The sequence below is a fragment of the Cataglyphis hispanica genome, chromosome 8, assembly GCF_021464435.1.
Source record: "Cataglyphis hispanica isolate Lineage 1 chromosome 8, ULB_Chis1_1.0, whole genome shotgun sequence".
NCBI lineage: Eukaryota > Metazoa > Arthropoda > Insecta > Hymenoptera > Formicidae > Cataglyphis > Cataglyphis hispanica.
In genome coordinates, this window is record NC_065961.1 from 4,192,940 (window position 1) to 4,208,996 (window position 16,057).

A 16,057-nucleotide genomic window follows, 5' to 3' on the forward strand; every position below is an offset into this window, starting at 1 on the left:
TAAAAGTATTGCTAAACTGAGGTAATTATATGGCGTGACGCAATTACATCTCAGTTTTTTTCGGTGAATAATTATTCAAATTTAGCAATTGCAAAAGAATATAACGTTAAATCTCCACTCTTTGTGTTGTGGCGATTTAAATGAATTTTAAAAATCATATATGAATATTCTTTTCAATAGATAAAACAATATACAGCATGAATAAAAAAAAAAAATAATAAAAGGAACGAGGATAAAGTAAGATAAAAAGGATAAAATGCGAGAGACAAGGGTACAGTTAATGTAGATGTCACGAGTGCGTTTGCCCAAAAGCACGCAGCGAAAATATTTTCCGGCTCCATATCCCTATGGACACGGAGACGTCGGGCCACGTAATAAATCGGAGAAGCTTACGAGCAGAACGATACAGAATTGTCAGACTTGGACGACTGCCCTCAAATTTACACCAGCGTGTAAGGGGTTCATTGAAACAGAACGAAGGGTTGATTGAGTCCTGACTCTTAGATAAACTTGTTCCCTTTATTAGCGCGTCCGAGCGACCCAACTTAGTAAACGTGTAAGATAATCTTTCTCCTTGTTGATGACAAAGATCTTCGAAGATTTCGTGGGCGACGTGTGATTGGACAAATCAAGACCAATCTCGTTTTTTTTTTTGCAAAACTCCACGTCCGCGGAATGCAAAATCTACGCGTCGCGCACTCATATTTATAGAGTAATCGCAGTTTTCATTCGTCGAAGCAATTTACTTAATTATGCGCAACGTTATTATTTGCGTATATTTACGGAAATGATGAGCGCGTAAAATATTGAATTTTACAAATATTGAATTTTGCGCGCAAAAAAGATCAACCGCACGGCATTAATATCCCTGCCTGTTCTGCATATTCTTTCATTAGCGAAACGCCGATTCCATATCGATCGTATGCGGCGATCGTGATTTGACTAACCGACCGGGTATTGCTCGGTGTAGGATTATCGGTATCGGATAACGCGGGAACGCTTCCGAAATGAGAAGAGGCGGGGGGGTGAGGGGTGAGGGGGAGGAGGGAGGAAAGGGATGAGAGAAAGAGAGTACAAAACTGATCAGATTCACCTACATCGGTGCATATCAAGTCTATCGAAGTTTTTGCTCGCGAGCAAAACGCTTCCGGCTCTTTGCTGCTTAATCGAATAAAACAGATAGACGGCGAAGTAGATGAAGCCGCATCCATATGCATCGCAGTCAACAATAGATGCAAAGGAGCTTAGGAATGCGGTGGGGCGAGAGGGGACGGGGAGGAAGGGGGAAGGGTAAGAGGGGTCTTGTGCACTCGGCAAAGTTGGACAAACCCGCGGTAATACCAATTTCGATAATACAAATTTCAAGCTCGGTGCATTTCCGACATACTTGACGTGTAACACGAATGAAACTTATCGATCGACGATGGAATTTTCAAGCCAAGTGTGTATATGAATTCGGAGAATGCGAAGAACGAACGGGAATAGACACTGGCTATGTATCATTCGTCGAGCGTTAACCGTGACCGGTAATTTTCCATATCTGATTCTCCGATCAAATCCTTTCGCCGAGAACTAATAATATAATCGGGAGTCTAATGGAATCTTTAGGCATGACCGATAAGGGAATGACTAATGTATTCGAGTTTGCGTAAAGGAGGGAGAAAGAGAGAATATTTCCCTTGAATCACATTTTGTTTTATTTTACCATTTCAGCTTCTTCGCATTTGCATTTTTATCGCTTTAGTAAAATAACAGAGTAGTACTTAAGTAGCAGTGTTGAAGCACTTGCTTCATCAGACTATCGTTTAATCAGATGTAATAATAAAATTTCGATGCGAAAATGTGTATTTTGTTCATCAACTCGTATTACCAGAAGAATCCATAAAAATACAATGAAAATTATTTTGAATTTTTCGTCGTCGATGAGGGACGCGAGTAAAGTGAGTTTTCAAGTTTTAACGATTCAATCTCGAGGAGAAAAGTGGAGAAATACGAACGATGTGGCGCGCTATCTGAGAGCTCGCTCGAGAAAAACCAGAATCTATTGAGAATAATGTTAAACAACTACATTTTCTTTTCGAAAAAGCATGAATAATATTACTAGAATTGTTCACTATTTCCACATATCTATCTCGCTATGATCATCGAGAACGAATATTTATTTCGATAATATCGCTTAATTCGTCGCACTGTTGAAAATTTTAAATGCGTGTATTGTAGAAGCTTATAAATTTTTCAATTTTAAAAAAAAAAAAAATCAATCGATCAAATTTTCTAATTTGAAAGCACGAATATTTTTTATGCTCGCCTGCCTTTTTATGACATTGCGTCGAGAACACAAGTCAGTTATCTCATCGGTGAACACATGTGCGCGCTGTCAAAGTCACGCGCGCTGTCAAAGTCGCGCGCGCTGTATCAAATAATAGATGTAATAAAACGGCAGACGGAAGATCTCGAGATCTCTAATAAGTAACTTTTCGCCGCGCGGTATTTGTTACGCTTCGTCCGATGCAATCTAACAACGGGCGCAATTTGTGGAAACTCGATTGGATTGAAAGCCCATTCAAGTAGTACCGGGAATAGCTCAACTTAATCAAGATCCGCGGTAGCCAATTGCCAATTATGTTACAAAGAGCGTGCAACATTACCATCATCGTCGACTGTTAATTTTGATACGAGTTGCGAGTGTTGCCCGTGGTCTATCGCAGCCTCTCCATCGCCATTCGCGTAGCGATTGTACTAGATAGTAGTGCTGCTTTCAAGTATCTCGCAAGTTTTTTTTATTATATTTTACTTTTCGTAGTTTTTTAACGAAAGAAGAATAAATCCGATGATAGATCATGCGTCAGTTATTTTATCGCTTTCAAGTAATTTTGTTCTACACTTGAAATCGATTTCAATCATTGTTTTACCATTTTAATCATTATTTCTCTTTCTCTCTCTCTCTCTTTCTTGTTTTGTAATATATACACATTTCCAAACTTTAATTTAAACTATTTTTAGCATAAAAATTATTAATATTGAATATATTCAATTAAAAATATTACTCATAGAATTTATTAAAATATAAAAATATATATTAATACACAGAATTTTAAAATCCTGGTGAAATATTTTTAAGATAAATATTCGAACGTATCAATAACTCACATCTTACAGAGAAATAAAAGCAACAAAATAATAGTTGTTTATTTATAGACTTGAATAGCAATAAAAATTGTAAATAAATAATAATTTTAACGAAATTACTCAAATTATTCGACACTACTTTTACGTAATCGCATTAGGAAGATTTATTCCAGTGAGTTGACATCGCGCAAGAGTCATATTATTTATTAATTTTGATTCCAGAAAGCAGATTTTAATTAAACGCACAATATTTATTTTTGTTTCAATTTTCTCCCTCTCTTTCTCTTTTCATAATTTATGTAAATCTCTCTATTCGTTAGAGCTGTGATCAATCTTCTCTGAACAACGTATCTTCATGTCCACATGTTTGAATTTATGTTCCGTAGTTTGAAGAAAACAATTTAGATTTTGCAAAATATAATATTTACAATATATATTGTTTTATGTAACTGTTTGCGCATTTCTCTGAATTTCTCACTGTTTTCAGTCTACTTTTTAAAATCGAGATGAAAAACTACGTATATATTTCGTGAAAATCAGATAACTAATCTCTTAACGTCCTAAAAAATACTTTCAGGAAATATAATTGCCTTTTTATAGAGTAACAAAAATAATCAACGATTCCTTGCGCCCACTTAACGCAAGCGAAATAAATTGTATGCTTGTTGAGGACTAACGAATATATATGTATACAAATATATTTCAGCGATATATACACGGAGGATACACACAAATGTGCACAGCGAGCACAGTGAAATTAAGCTTCTCGATAAATTGTTCCGCCGGCATAACGAACGTTCCTTCGTTAGCTGTATTCGAGTCGCGTAGCCCCGGTAGCGTTGAACAAGAACATGTGCTTGCAATCAAGATGTTCGATAGCCAAGAACCAATTAAGATTACAAAGAGAAGCCGATGGCTACAATATTACTGCATTAACCGAATCGCGGTCGGCATGAAACGCGTCAGAGGGAATTATTCTACTAAACGTCACCTCGTCCGATGCTTGTTAAACTTGATGAATCCCGAGACGCGACATTATTCGTCAATCTTGTTAATTTACAGGCGACTTATCCATCGCGGGATTTGCTGCACAAAAACTTTGACGTATTTATAATTAAAGCGAGAGAATATACGCGTGTCGAGAATTGATATTTCGGGAAAAAAATATGCGTGGATTTTATAGAAAAAAATGTCTCGAATATATAAAGATTGCTTGCGATAAATTAGTTTGACGTAAAAAAAGAAAAAAAAAAAAATGCGGGTTACTGCAAAATATTACAGATATTTTACTCGGACGAATTCGCATGCGAGTTTTCCGGTAAATGTCGCAAATCGGAAAGCCCATATTTCGAAAGTAACTCTTCATTTGGCCGGAGGCATGTGGCTCGTAGTGTACGCGTGCATTTCCTTCCGGAGCTGGTAGTCGCAGCTGTATGATTTATTCAGACGATGCGGCGTAACCCGCGAATATTGTTTGCGAAAGGGTCCGCGGGAATAGAAGGCATCGCGGCGTTCCATAAACAAGAAGCAATATATATATATATATATATATATATATATATATATATATATATATACATTTAAGAAAATAAGAACGGCAAGAAATGCATCTGGTTGCTTCGGTCGCGTTCGATTGCTTTTGATGCATATACATAGAGGAAGAGAGGGAGAGAGACAGAGAGAAACCGGGTGTACACATAATAAAACCGATAATGTATCTGAGGAGAAATTTCGTACTCCGAGATGCTTGCTTACGAAATATGCAATTACATATTTGTCGAGCCAAGAGAAATATATTCTCGAAAATATCACACACAGTTGTTTTCTCGATTTAATATATTTACGAAATACTTTCATTCAATCTCTTTGCAAAGTAATATTGTTAAATATCCCTCTCATGTGTAATGTGGTATCTCATCATAGACCACCATATATTCCTGTCCAAAGTGGCAGACAGACGATGCGAGATCGCGACATAGATCTCGTCCAAAGCGCGAGACAGCGGCATTAGATCGAGATAACTCATCCATCATTATGAAAGGATTAATTCGCATTCGCGGGCGATATCCCATGGGCGTTAGCTTGGAATCCGCATCCCAAGAAATCGGCTCGAGACGCGTACGTGCGTCATGCAAATAAGGACCGATGCATATCTTATCATTAATGAGCTTCGGCTCTGACGCTCCGTTTGCGTAGCGCGTAAATTGCGAATTAATAAGATTTGGAGCGCGTAATCTACTAATTTGCGACAGGATCAAACTCTCGTCTCGTTAAAAAAAAAAAAAGGAAAGAAAAGGGGGCTGTTCGATACGGCTGGGGATTTGGCGCGTCCGTGATTTGGATCACGGATGATGGAACGGTGGGACGCGACTGCGGCTGCTGCGCGTCCTGAATCAGGGGTTACCTCACGTAAACGTATGCATGAGCCCCGGTAAACTCGTTCCAGATGCCTCTGGGTCCGTGCCCTGCTTAATTCAAGAGGCTATTTCGTCCGTGTGAAATGCGTGACTGTTCACGCCCAGAGCATTAAATCGCGAGCGGGGGCCCCCGCCGCATGCGCGCATGCGTCGGCAATTAAAAGGGGCGTAATGTCATCGACCTTGAGAACCCCTTGAAAAGGAGCGACCAAGTAGTAGACTCTCTCTCTCTCTCTCTCTCTTTCTCGAACGACGACGACGGTCGATCAACGTCGCGACGTGGAGATATGGTAGCGATTGCACGGACGAGTGCGTTATCGCTGAACGTCGAGCAAACATAATCGAAGATGCATCTTGTATAGTTTCACGATACATCGCAGCATGTCTTCTCGGAACATATATTCAATCAAAGATCGATCAGCCGCATCTTCTGTCAAGCTGAATTTTTCACTGAATCGTAAAATGTAAAGAACATAATATTTGATGCGGAAACGAATATTTTCCAACAATGATGGATCAATAAACATATTGATTTAACATAATGATAAATAATGTAAATGCCTAACTCACAAGCTCCTCGAATCATTTATTCTATATGACATTCTATATGTAAAGAAAGATAATTCGTGTTAACATTTTTTGCCATTCGATTTAAAAATACGTTTATTTTCCTGCGGAAAACGTGTTAATTTTGTTTTATTAGTAAAATGAAAAAGACGATTTTTTATTTATTTTAAAGGTTGCCTTTTTGATTGTCAGTTACATTAATTCGCATGGAAATTAAATACAGCTGACAATATGATTAAACAAAAGCAATGCTTGAAAACTTATAGAAAGAAAAATAAAATTCAAATGAAGTCCGTTATTGTTCTCATTCAAAATGTTCTGAGCTATTCTGCAGCATAATTTTACTCGGGGTCTCGCATTCGTGGAGAAAATGCCGGTTTTACCATGATGACGTTATTCTCCCTGTACTAAACAACAATACTACGGATCGCCATGATAATACGTTCCTCTCGTTTCATTTTTCGCTTTATTATGTTGCGCGAGTTTTATCATGGTTGATAGTCCGCCGGTAATTGTGTATAGCGAAGACGCATCTTTTAATAAATTTCACAGGATATTTCAATATCGACATTAACCTTTGGATACATTTCAAGCACTCGCGCTTTGTCAAACGTGTATTTTATTTAATATATTATGAAAAAAAAAAACGCTGTCTATACGTTCGCGTTCCAAAAGTCTTTGACTATTTTGTCAGAGATATCGTAATGGTACGAATCTGTGTACGCTTTGAAAAAATGTACGCGGCAAAAAATTGCGCATATTTTAAAAGTATTAAAACTCTGAAAGAGCTTTCGAAAAAAAGGAAAACGATCACTCTCTAAATAATTAGATGAAATTATATTTCGACCTGGCAACAACGCATCTGGAATTATTAATTTAACGCGATTATACCTCATGCTAAAAATTAGCCGCATTCCCTTTCTTTTTTTTTTTCCCGCCTTTATTCCATTCTTGTCATACCAAAGAATTCTTCCTCTCAACGAGTCTGCCATTTTTCTCGGCGAGTCTTTGTCCACGTCGCGGACAAAAGGAAAACATAATTCCTTCAACTTGTGTTATTCTTACGACCCCCTGGGCACCCCGGCATCAAAAAGAAACAACCAGCATTCTCTTTGTTACCTCGTCGTTCGTTCGTCGTTCGTTGTTTCTACCGCGACTATTATCGTCGTTATCGTCTGTAATGATGAGATTTCAGAAATCGTGTCTACGGTACAGATTCTCTCACGTCACGACTATAGTGTTCACTTTGTTATAAACTTATTTTCTAGAAAATCGTACTTTTTATTCGTAGATACATTTAAAAAAATTTCTCATACGCAATAAAATCGGTATAATGTCTCACTGTTTACTTTCTTAATTAAATCAGCGAAAGTGATTAGATAAAGGAGTGACAAGATTTTACCTGTGATCTTAAGCAAAAGCACTTACATTTTGCTCTTCCCTTCTTTTACCGATTATCAAAGTTTCACTGAAAAATCAGTTTACCACAAACTAATTTTTCTTAGCTAGATTTTATTTTCAGCGCTACATTTATCACTGAAATCACTGCTTCTCAGTAATAATACATCGATAATAAAATTCCATCCAAAGATTTCATCGATAATAGAAAGAAAAAAAAAATTATTTTTTTTGCGAGTTATTTATATATAATAGAAAAAAAATATATATATACACGAATATGTACATTAAAAGAAACGCGAGTAATTTAAATGCTAAGAAATGCTTAAAAATTCTCGTTTCTTCAATGTTTATCTTTAATAATACTCCTAGTTCGATACTAGCACATAGGTCGATATTTTCCTTTCATATCGGGTACTCTACTTAGACCTATCCCCTCCCCACACACGTTCATTCTTCTCTACATCAAGATTCTGTTTTCTTGTTGCTCTTAATCACGAAATTCGCAAAACCGCTCACGTCAGAGGGTCTCCGGAAGAGTTCTCGCGGCACTCCCAGGGCAGTAACTTTCATTTTATTTCCAACACAGTTTCTGGTTTCCTTTGAAAAGCTCAACTTACTTTCACCCACCTTATCTTTTCTTTTTCTCTATCTGGAAATCAGCTCCGCCGCACGTACTGCTAAAGAGACGAAGGAAGAAGAAGGAAAATGTCAAGGGGAAGTCAAAGGGACATGCTGCAAAGTAAAGCGAAAGGAAATCGATTGAGAATAATATATCCTCTCGATCTGAAAAGCGTAGCGTATGAGAGCGAATATATTTCAACCGGTAATATTTCGCGAAATACATCTTCCCGTCTACCTTATCTATGCGCCATCTTTCTGAAATGTCTTTTTACATTACGTTGCATGAGAAAAGCGAGAAAAGGGAAGGGACGAGCCGGTCTTGGCGTAGCCGGCTAAGCATTCGCGTTACTTCTCATTAGAAACGTCGAGCTTTGCCGGAGAAGCTCGATTCAAGCTCGAACGAATTTATGCTTCTTTCTTCTTCTTTTTTTTTTCTTTGTCTCGCTCGCGTCTACCGTGCCCTTTCCATCGCCAAGATTCTCAATCCTTGGGAGAAAATGTACGAGAAAACGAAGATTGCGTCGTAAGCAAGAAAAGATAAATGCCTTAAATCGGCAAAGAATAATTCCCATTCGACAAAAACATGGCGAGAAACGGATAGATTTCGCGAGAGAATGCGCGATATATTCGAAAGGAAACTCCTTGTACTTGTATGAAATTCCTTAGACGAGAAAAGGAAGAATAAAAAAAAAAAGATATTCCTCCGATACTCGGCTCTTACACCACTTTGTTCATTTCTTCGTCCACCGATGTAGTTGTATTGAAATGGTTGGCTTCTAGTTTTCATCCTACCCATTGTAATTTTGCGCCAGTCTCCGAATTTTAGTGCAGTTGCCGATTTGCCTTGAGAATTTTAAGGTGCCATTTTCTCGCGTAATATCTACTACCTCGGTCGGGCTCATCGAGTTTTCTATACTTTACCGAGGATAGACGGTAAGAAATATCAGAAAGACGCGTAATCATAAGGAATTCTCGCCAATTACGCGAGTTCTTCGCTCTTTTGTTGATATTGGCTCGCTCACGCTGGCTCGCCTACGAAATTTTCGAAATTGCTCACTTCGAAAGTTTTCCCTTGTGACCCAATAACTTTTAACGACTTTTATTTCGCGTTTCAAAAGTTCTCAAGCACCTGAATCTTTTCAGAAGTTCCTTTATTCGCTCTCTTCGGAGCATCTCTTTCTTACGTGGACGCGTATAAAGAATGTCTCGAAATTGGCGAGAAACGTGGACAGGAGTTCTTTGTAAAATTACGTTATTCCTTAGTAAAATATATATGTATCGTGCTATTAATCATTTTTAAAAATACTCCCAAGATATGCATGAAGAGAAATTAAGCTCTAAAGGGCGCTTCGAAACTGACAGCGCATATCGATCTCGCATTTTCTTCCATTTTCCTCTTATCCCTCTCCCATCATTCACAGACGCAGAAAAATGAACTCCCCCTGTCCTTTTTCCGCTTCGCTTATGTCAGATGACAGAATTTTCAAAAATCGATTGCCGCGAGGCGTTCTTCCTTGCCCGGAAGAGAGCCGAGAGACGTCGGTAACTTAGCCGACACTTATTTCGTTTTTTTGAAGTAGTTTCCGCTTTTCTTTGAAAGCTCCTTCATTTATCGTCTCTATACCTTCGCTCTCTTAGCTCTCGGGCCACATCGACTTTGCGCCGACTATTCCGCACTTTGCTATGTAAGGATAAAAAAACCTAGCCGAGGGTGAAGGATAAAGAGACACGCGGCTACATAAAACGAGAGGAAATTGAGCGAGGATAATGCGGACCCTCGATTCGAAAAGCGGACCGAAGAAGCGTTGGAGGCATCCAAGGAGATTCCTTGACTTTTCGACGAAGGAGAGCGAGAGCATAATATATCATCATCGACGTAGTAGAATATTTTCGCAGTTTCGCGTGCTCACCGCTTCATCACCGGATGTATTTTCATCGTATTTTATTTATAAGCGGTGAGCAATAATAATAAAAGATTAAGACACTCGTGTCGCCCGTATTTTTTTTCCCCCTCGTACGGAAGAGAAATGCACGTGAATATTTGAGGTAAGAATCTTCCCTTTTGTGCGAAATGCCATTCGGGTTACTTTGATTCATGCCACGTCCTTTGAGGGGATAAAGGTGAAATGCACGGCATCAATAAAATGTAATGTCATTACTCTCTCTCTCTCTCTCTCTCTCTCTCTCGTTCTGTATCAACTTGGTCTTCTTCTTCTTGTCGTTTGCTCGCAATGACTGTATTTTAATTTTGTCGTGCGAAAGGAATTTCAACCGCGTGGTTACTCGCGGAAATACTACTTCTGTTTCACTTGGCGTATAGCGCTTTCACAGTTAGTTACGTTTCGCTCGAGCTTTTAAAGGTGCTTTGAGTTTTCTTTAGGAAGATTTCGCGGTATTTTTCCATCTTCTCTATATTCTTCTCGGAATTATACGACGATTGCGTAGATGAATCTAACTCTCGGGAAGAGGTCAGTAAATTGAAATAATTCGGAAAAGAAGATATTTCTTCGCTCGCTTTGAATTTTCAAAACAATGATGCATGAAATTATTGTTTATGAATATTTATGCAATTTATATTTCGCGTTATTATATGATCGAAATTAAAACTGTCATGTATATTATTACGGGAAAATATCTCGCTTTAAAATATATATATATATTCCAATATTTCCATTTTTATATCTGAAATATCGACGAAAGCTAATTTCGTTTCGATTAGATCTAAATAATCCTGTCACTCGGCGATGTGTCGGATTTATTCGTCAGTGCTCGGATAAAAGGTGCGAGGAAACACGCGCGCGACGATAAGCGAAGCGGAAGGGAAGATCGTCCTATAACAACGCATTCTTTTATCCCGCTTCAAGAAAGAGAGCAAAACTGATCGACAGCGACGGATCTCTCTCTCTCTCTCTCTCTTCCCCTTTCCATAGGACGTGCCGCGATATATATCTCCACTCCCATAATTCCATCCCTCCGGTCCTTCGCGTCTACGTGTCTGGAAATTTAAAGTAACGGGGGCCGCGAATCGCCGGCGAGTGCAAATTTCGCGTTACGTCTGCCGTGCTAATGCTATTAGCGTACATTGCAAAAAGTTTCGTTCCTCGCGAAAGGCGGGCACTCTAATTCGATTAAAACTCGCGCCTCCGACAAAACTGCTGACACTTTTAATATGCCAGCGTATACATGTATATGTGTATATGTGTGCTTCCCAACTTTGCAACAACAATCGTGCAAAGCGAATACTACGAGACACACAGGCGAGAGATTTAATATCTACGGAGATTAGGGAGAACCTTTAAATCTTCTTTACACGTATTTCTCTTGGTACGCGCAAAACCGGATATGTACAAGACATCGCTGGTGCGTCGCGCGAGCGCTGGATAATTCGACATTCCGCATCATGGTAATTAAAACACAAGCGGCGGACACAAGTTGGGAGTACAGAGACGTTTGTGGTATAATTCCAAATGGGGCAAGCGTTAATTATAAAGCGATACGCATATATAATTTGCCGTGAGCCCGGACGTAGTGCGGGCGAAACGCATAGAGAGGGCCGGTGTAAATAATGATGTAGTATTATTTACGCTAGTGGTGCGCCGCGACGTGCAGTGATGTAATTGCGCTTCGGTCTAATTGCGATTCGCGCCTGAGAGCATGATGCGTATACCCGTATGCGTTCAACGCGAAACAAGGATTCGCGTGTGATTTTCTTGCGATATTACGTATTTTCTCTCTCCTTCGCATTACGTCTCTGTCTACGCGCACCGGGGATACCATTTCGTATAGTGCAATCGCTAACGACGTCGTGTCGAAAAGATGTCGTAATCAAACAATACGTTTGTCGCGCGCGCGCGCACACACACACACACACATATATTCGTGCACACAAAAGTGCGTGAGCGCCACCGGCCGTGAAACATAATCGAGTTATCGCGCAAAATGTAGTACCCCCCAGACTGTCGCGACCAGGCCATAATTCCCTTTCGGAATCCGCCGAGGACGCATAACGCCGTTTGGATGCGGTGGAAAAAAACCGAATACACGCGCGATACATTTTCCCATTCAACGATTTCAACGCTCCCACTTTTTCATCATTTAAACTACGCCGTGATAGCGATATGCAGAATGTTGTTATCGCGGGCGCGAAATTGCGTACGGAAGAAAATGTCGGAAAGGTAACAAAACAGCCATTTGTATCGCGGATCCGCGAGTGATGTATTATTCCGATTCGATGGAGCATTCATAAAATGCGGCCGAAAGTTGATTGTTAATCCCAACACGCATATCGCGAAACACATACTTTAAAATAACTCTCAAAAGCGCGTAGTTTGAGGGGAGGGGAGGGATACCGTGGTGGGTCACAGTTTAAAACGGGGGATGCTACAAACGCGGAAAAACGATCCTCTCTGTTTATCTGTAATAACGGAAACCGCGGCAATTATCGTAAAACAATCTCTTCCCCCTCCCCCTCCCCCCTACCCCTCTCGTATCTATGGCATTGGGAATTGAACGCATACCAAAGTTATCGGTGTACGTTTCAATCCTTGCTCAAAAATAGTTTATTTGTATCCTATTGACAGTTGCAATTTTGCATCCATCTCGCCGTGTTTTCGTGTAAAAATCCCACGTTCTCGTTTTCTACAAAGTTACCAGCGCATTTATAAATCTACTCTTGTCGAATGGTAACAATCTCGTTGATAGAACGGTCATTTATTTAAATGTGTACGCGCGACCAATCTCTTTTCTCATTTTAACTCGCTCGCGATTTTAATTTAAAGATTTTTTTTTTTAATTATCCGTTTCCGCGTAACGCGCATTCGCACACGGAATCGACGCAAAGTCCGTTTGTCCCTTCGTGATACGCGTTTCTCGTCCTCTTCGAAGATAAAAGCTCCATCATTTGGACGGTAAAGTTACGGGATCGAAGGTGGAAAAAGGCGGAGGGAAGAGGGAATCGGAGAACGGCCTTTGAGAATCGATACTTTCGACATCGTTCGAAAGCGATGCCTTGCGAAACGAGTTACTCCCAGCTCCGAGTTTCTTCGCAAAAATTTCCCGGGTATTGTGTTCCTCGGGTAATTGGGTACTCTCGGCCTTATCCCAAGTCGGGGGCTCTCTCCTGAAAATAGACGCCCGCGCCGTCCCGGTGAGAATCCGTTCGAATCTCTCTCCCTCTCACTTTCTCGTCCCCTTCAAGCAAATGATGAGAGCGAACTCCGTCGTTTAACCCCTTTTGCATGCGAAAAAGATGAAGCTGCGTGCAACCATATAACTACAATATATCACACTGCGAATTCGAGGGAGAGCAAATATTCGACGACAAAGGCGATTCCGAGTGCGTTTCTCAATATTTATTTTTATACCCCGATCGATAAGCCGGATTTTCGCATTTCCCGCACTACAACTGCAATCTAAGACGAAAATCCAGACGAATACGAGAAATACGGGCTATTTCTATGGTGTGTGTGTATGTGTGCGTATATAGTATATATATTTTGTGCATATACATTTGTATAGAAATGATATGCGGAACGTGCGCTAGAGAAATATATACAAAGATACTGCTCGGGATGCGAACAAATAAATAAAAATAGACTCGAGACGGACGGAATGTTGATGAGTAATCGTGCTTCTTCGATAGCAATCGGCGAAGGAATTTTCCAAACGAGGAATATATATTTTTATGTAGGTGATTATACTTTTAAATAAGAGCTCGTATTCATTTTAATAATGTAGAGAAAGGCGCGGGGAAGGACCTTCCGTGTTCGTTCACCTTGATGTTACGGGAATAATTTAACGCGACCTCTCCGCCGTCTCTCGTTATTGACGTGCCACTAACGCGGTAATGGATTCTTACTTAATGATGAGACCAGCTCGGATTTCTGCCAACAACCTATCGAAATGGCGCAATAGTTCGGCATCCCTGTACATCAACCCTCCCAATATCGAGAGTTTCTATGCTGCCTGATGTTACCTTTACTAGTTACACCTCATTTACGACGAGAACGTTTAAGATACCTTCGCGTAATTCGATATTTTCCTTCTACTTTTTCGTGAAAAAAAACCAAGATTATATCTCGGCCTCTCTGAAATTGTATCAGTGAAAATGTGTCACTGATTAAAGCAATGATACAAGATGTCATTGGAGATCAGTATTAATGAGATGAGTATTTACTCGATAAAAAAACATAGCTCTTTTTTGCGCTTCTCCGTCTCTTATCTCTCTCACTTATATTTATACGATTATCACTAATTTTTCTGGGCGAAAATCTTATTATAATGATAAATATATAAGTGAGAGAGATAAGAGACGGAGCTATGTTTTTTTTCGAATAAATACTCATTTTATTAATATTAATCTTCAATGATATCTTGTATCACTACCTTAATCAGTGACACATTTTCACTGATGTAATTTAAGAGAGTACGAAATATAATCTTGATTTATATATATATATATATATATATATATATATATATATATATAAACTATGCTAAATTTCTTATTATAATATATAAGATGTATCTTAAATTAATTTAAAAAGATCTTATTAATCAAATCGAAGCTTATAATGATATTATTAAATTTAGTGTGCGCTTATTAAATTCGTGGCCGCTCTAATTTTAGTCACACGTTTTATTTTTCCTCTCCACACTCTACACCTTAGTTATCTTCTGAAGAGACTACTAACTTAGGCTCGCTTAATTCCGACTATCTTTAGTCTTTTTACCTTAGCAGAGAACTTGCATATCATGTGTCAGGCAAAAATCCAAGGCGTACGCTGCGGTAAAAGCTAATGCTTCTACATTTACTTGAGCTTTGACTTCACGCGAGACAGTCCCGATTTAGCCTTTGTTTCTCTTTCGTCTTGTGAACGTAGATATCCACCCCAGACAAAACATTGGCGTCGCGAAATCCTTTTATAAGGCGCTCTCGTCTGATCGAGACTCCGCTTTAAGCATTTCAACTGTCAAATACATTATCGTTGAACGATTTTAATTTTTCAATATTTTATCCAGAAATGATATGATATAAATAAGACTTATTAAATAGTCGTCTCTAAAATTCACTAAATACATTTTATAATGCATACGATTTATTTATATGGATGTAAAACTAGCAATATTTTTTTCTTTCATTTTACAAACCAATCATTAATTTATGAATATCGACTTTAATAAAATGAAAGATATCTATTAGAGATATCTACTATTTTTACATAATAAAATCTACTATTCTTACATAATAAATCGATCTTATCTATATTTACGTAAAGTAATTTTTAATTTTGATATAACCTTTTTATCAATTTCATTTCCAGTAGACCGATAAAATTATTCAACGATTATGTGTGTACGAAATATAATAATATAATAATGTATGAAAGCTGAGATTTGTAATTGTCACATTCGGCGCCTATGTCGCGGATTTCAGCCGTGATGTCTCGCTAAAAATATACACGCTTCTGCATCCGTCTGAATCGCATAAGGTCATCGATCCTATTATGTGGATGTATAGGTCAATTTTTATATTTTCTGATGGAGAAATTTTAGTTTATGCAACAATTAAATACTGTCAATTTTTTCCACACCATATCGTCTAGTTCGAACATTCCCACCTCGAGTCTCGTAGGATGTACAGGATACATTGCATAAATTATCATAGTTTTCAAAATAGGAGAGAGGAAGATAAATATTTCAGCCGTGATAGATTAATGGAAATGCGACAGTGCATTTCCATCTTCAAATATATTTCCGTGCTTTTGAGAATCAAAAATTAAAAGCTGCTCCACGCTATTTTGGAAGTAACATAAATTTGTATATCTTTTCTTCTTACAGATTATCAGCGAGTTTCCCACATCCGCCCGTCGGTACGAAGCCATTCTGCAAAACAAACAGGTAAGAAAAAGCGCGTTAATTCA

At 38.8% G+C, this 16,057-nt stretch overlaps 2 protein-coding genes across 5 annotated transcripts in view; one reads left to right on the forward strand and one right to left on the reverse strand.

The window, feature by feature from the left end:
• LOC126851317 (RIMS-binding protein 2) overlaps positions 1 to 16,057 on the reverse strand; it is a 211,728-nt gene that overhangs the window by 114,518 nt on the left and 81,153 nt on the right. Inside the window, exon 3 of one of the 2 annotated variants that reach the window (XM_050595147.1) lies at positions 15,973 to 16,019. The exons of the other annotated variant lie outside the window; for it this stretch is intronic. The gene's annotated coding sequence lies outside the window, so the exon portion shown is untranslated. The remainder of the gene's footprint in view (positions 1 to 15,972; positions 16,020 to 16,057) is intronic. 2 annotated transcript variants of the gene reach the window in all.
• LOC126851321 (irregular chiasm C-roughest protein) overlaps positions 1 to 16,057 on the forward strand; it is a 125,027-nt gene that overhangs the window by 20,858 nt on the left and 88,112 nt on the right. For all 3 annotated transcript variants that reach the window (XM_050595159.1, XM_050595160.1, XM_050595161.1), the window contains exon 2: positions 15,975 to 16,034. In XM_050595159.1, coding sequence (XP_050451116.1) covers positions 15,975 to 16,034 — 60 coding nt within the window. The remainder of the gene's footprint in view (positions 1 to 15,974; positions 16,035 to 16,057) is intronic.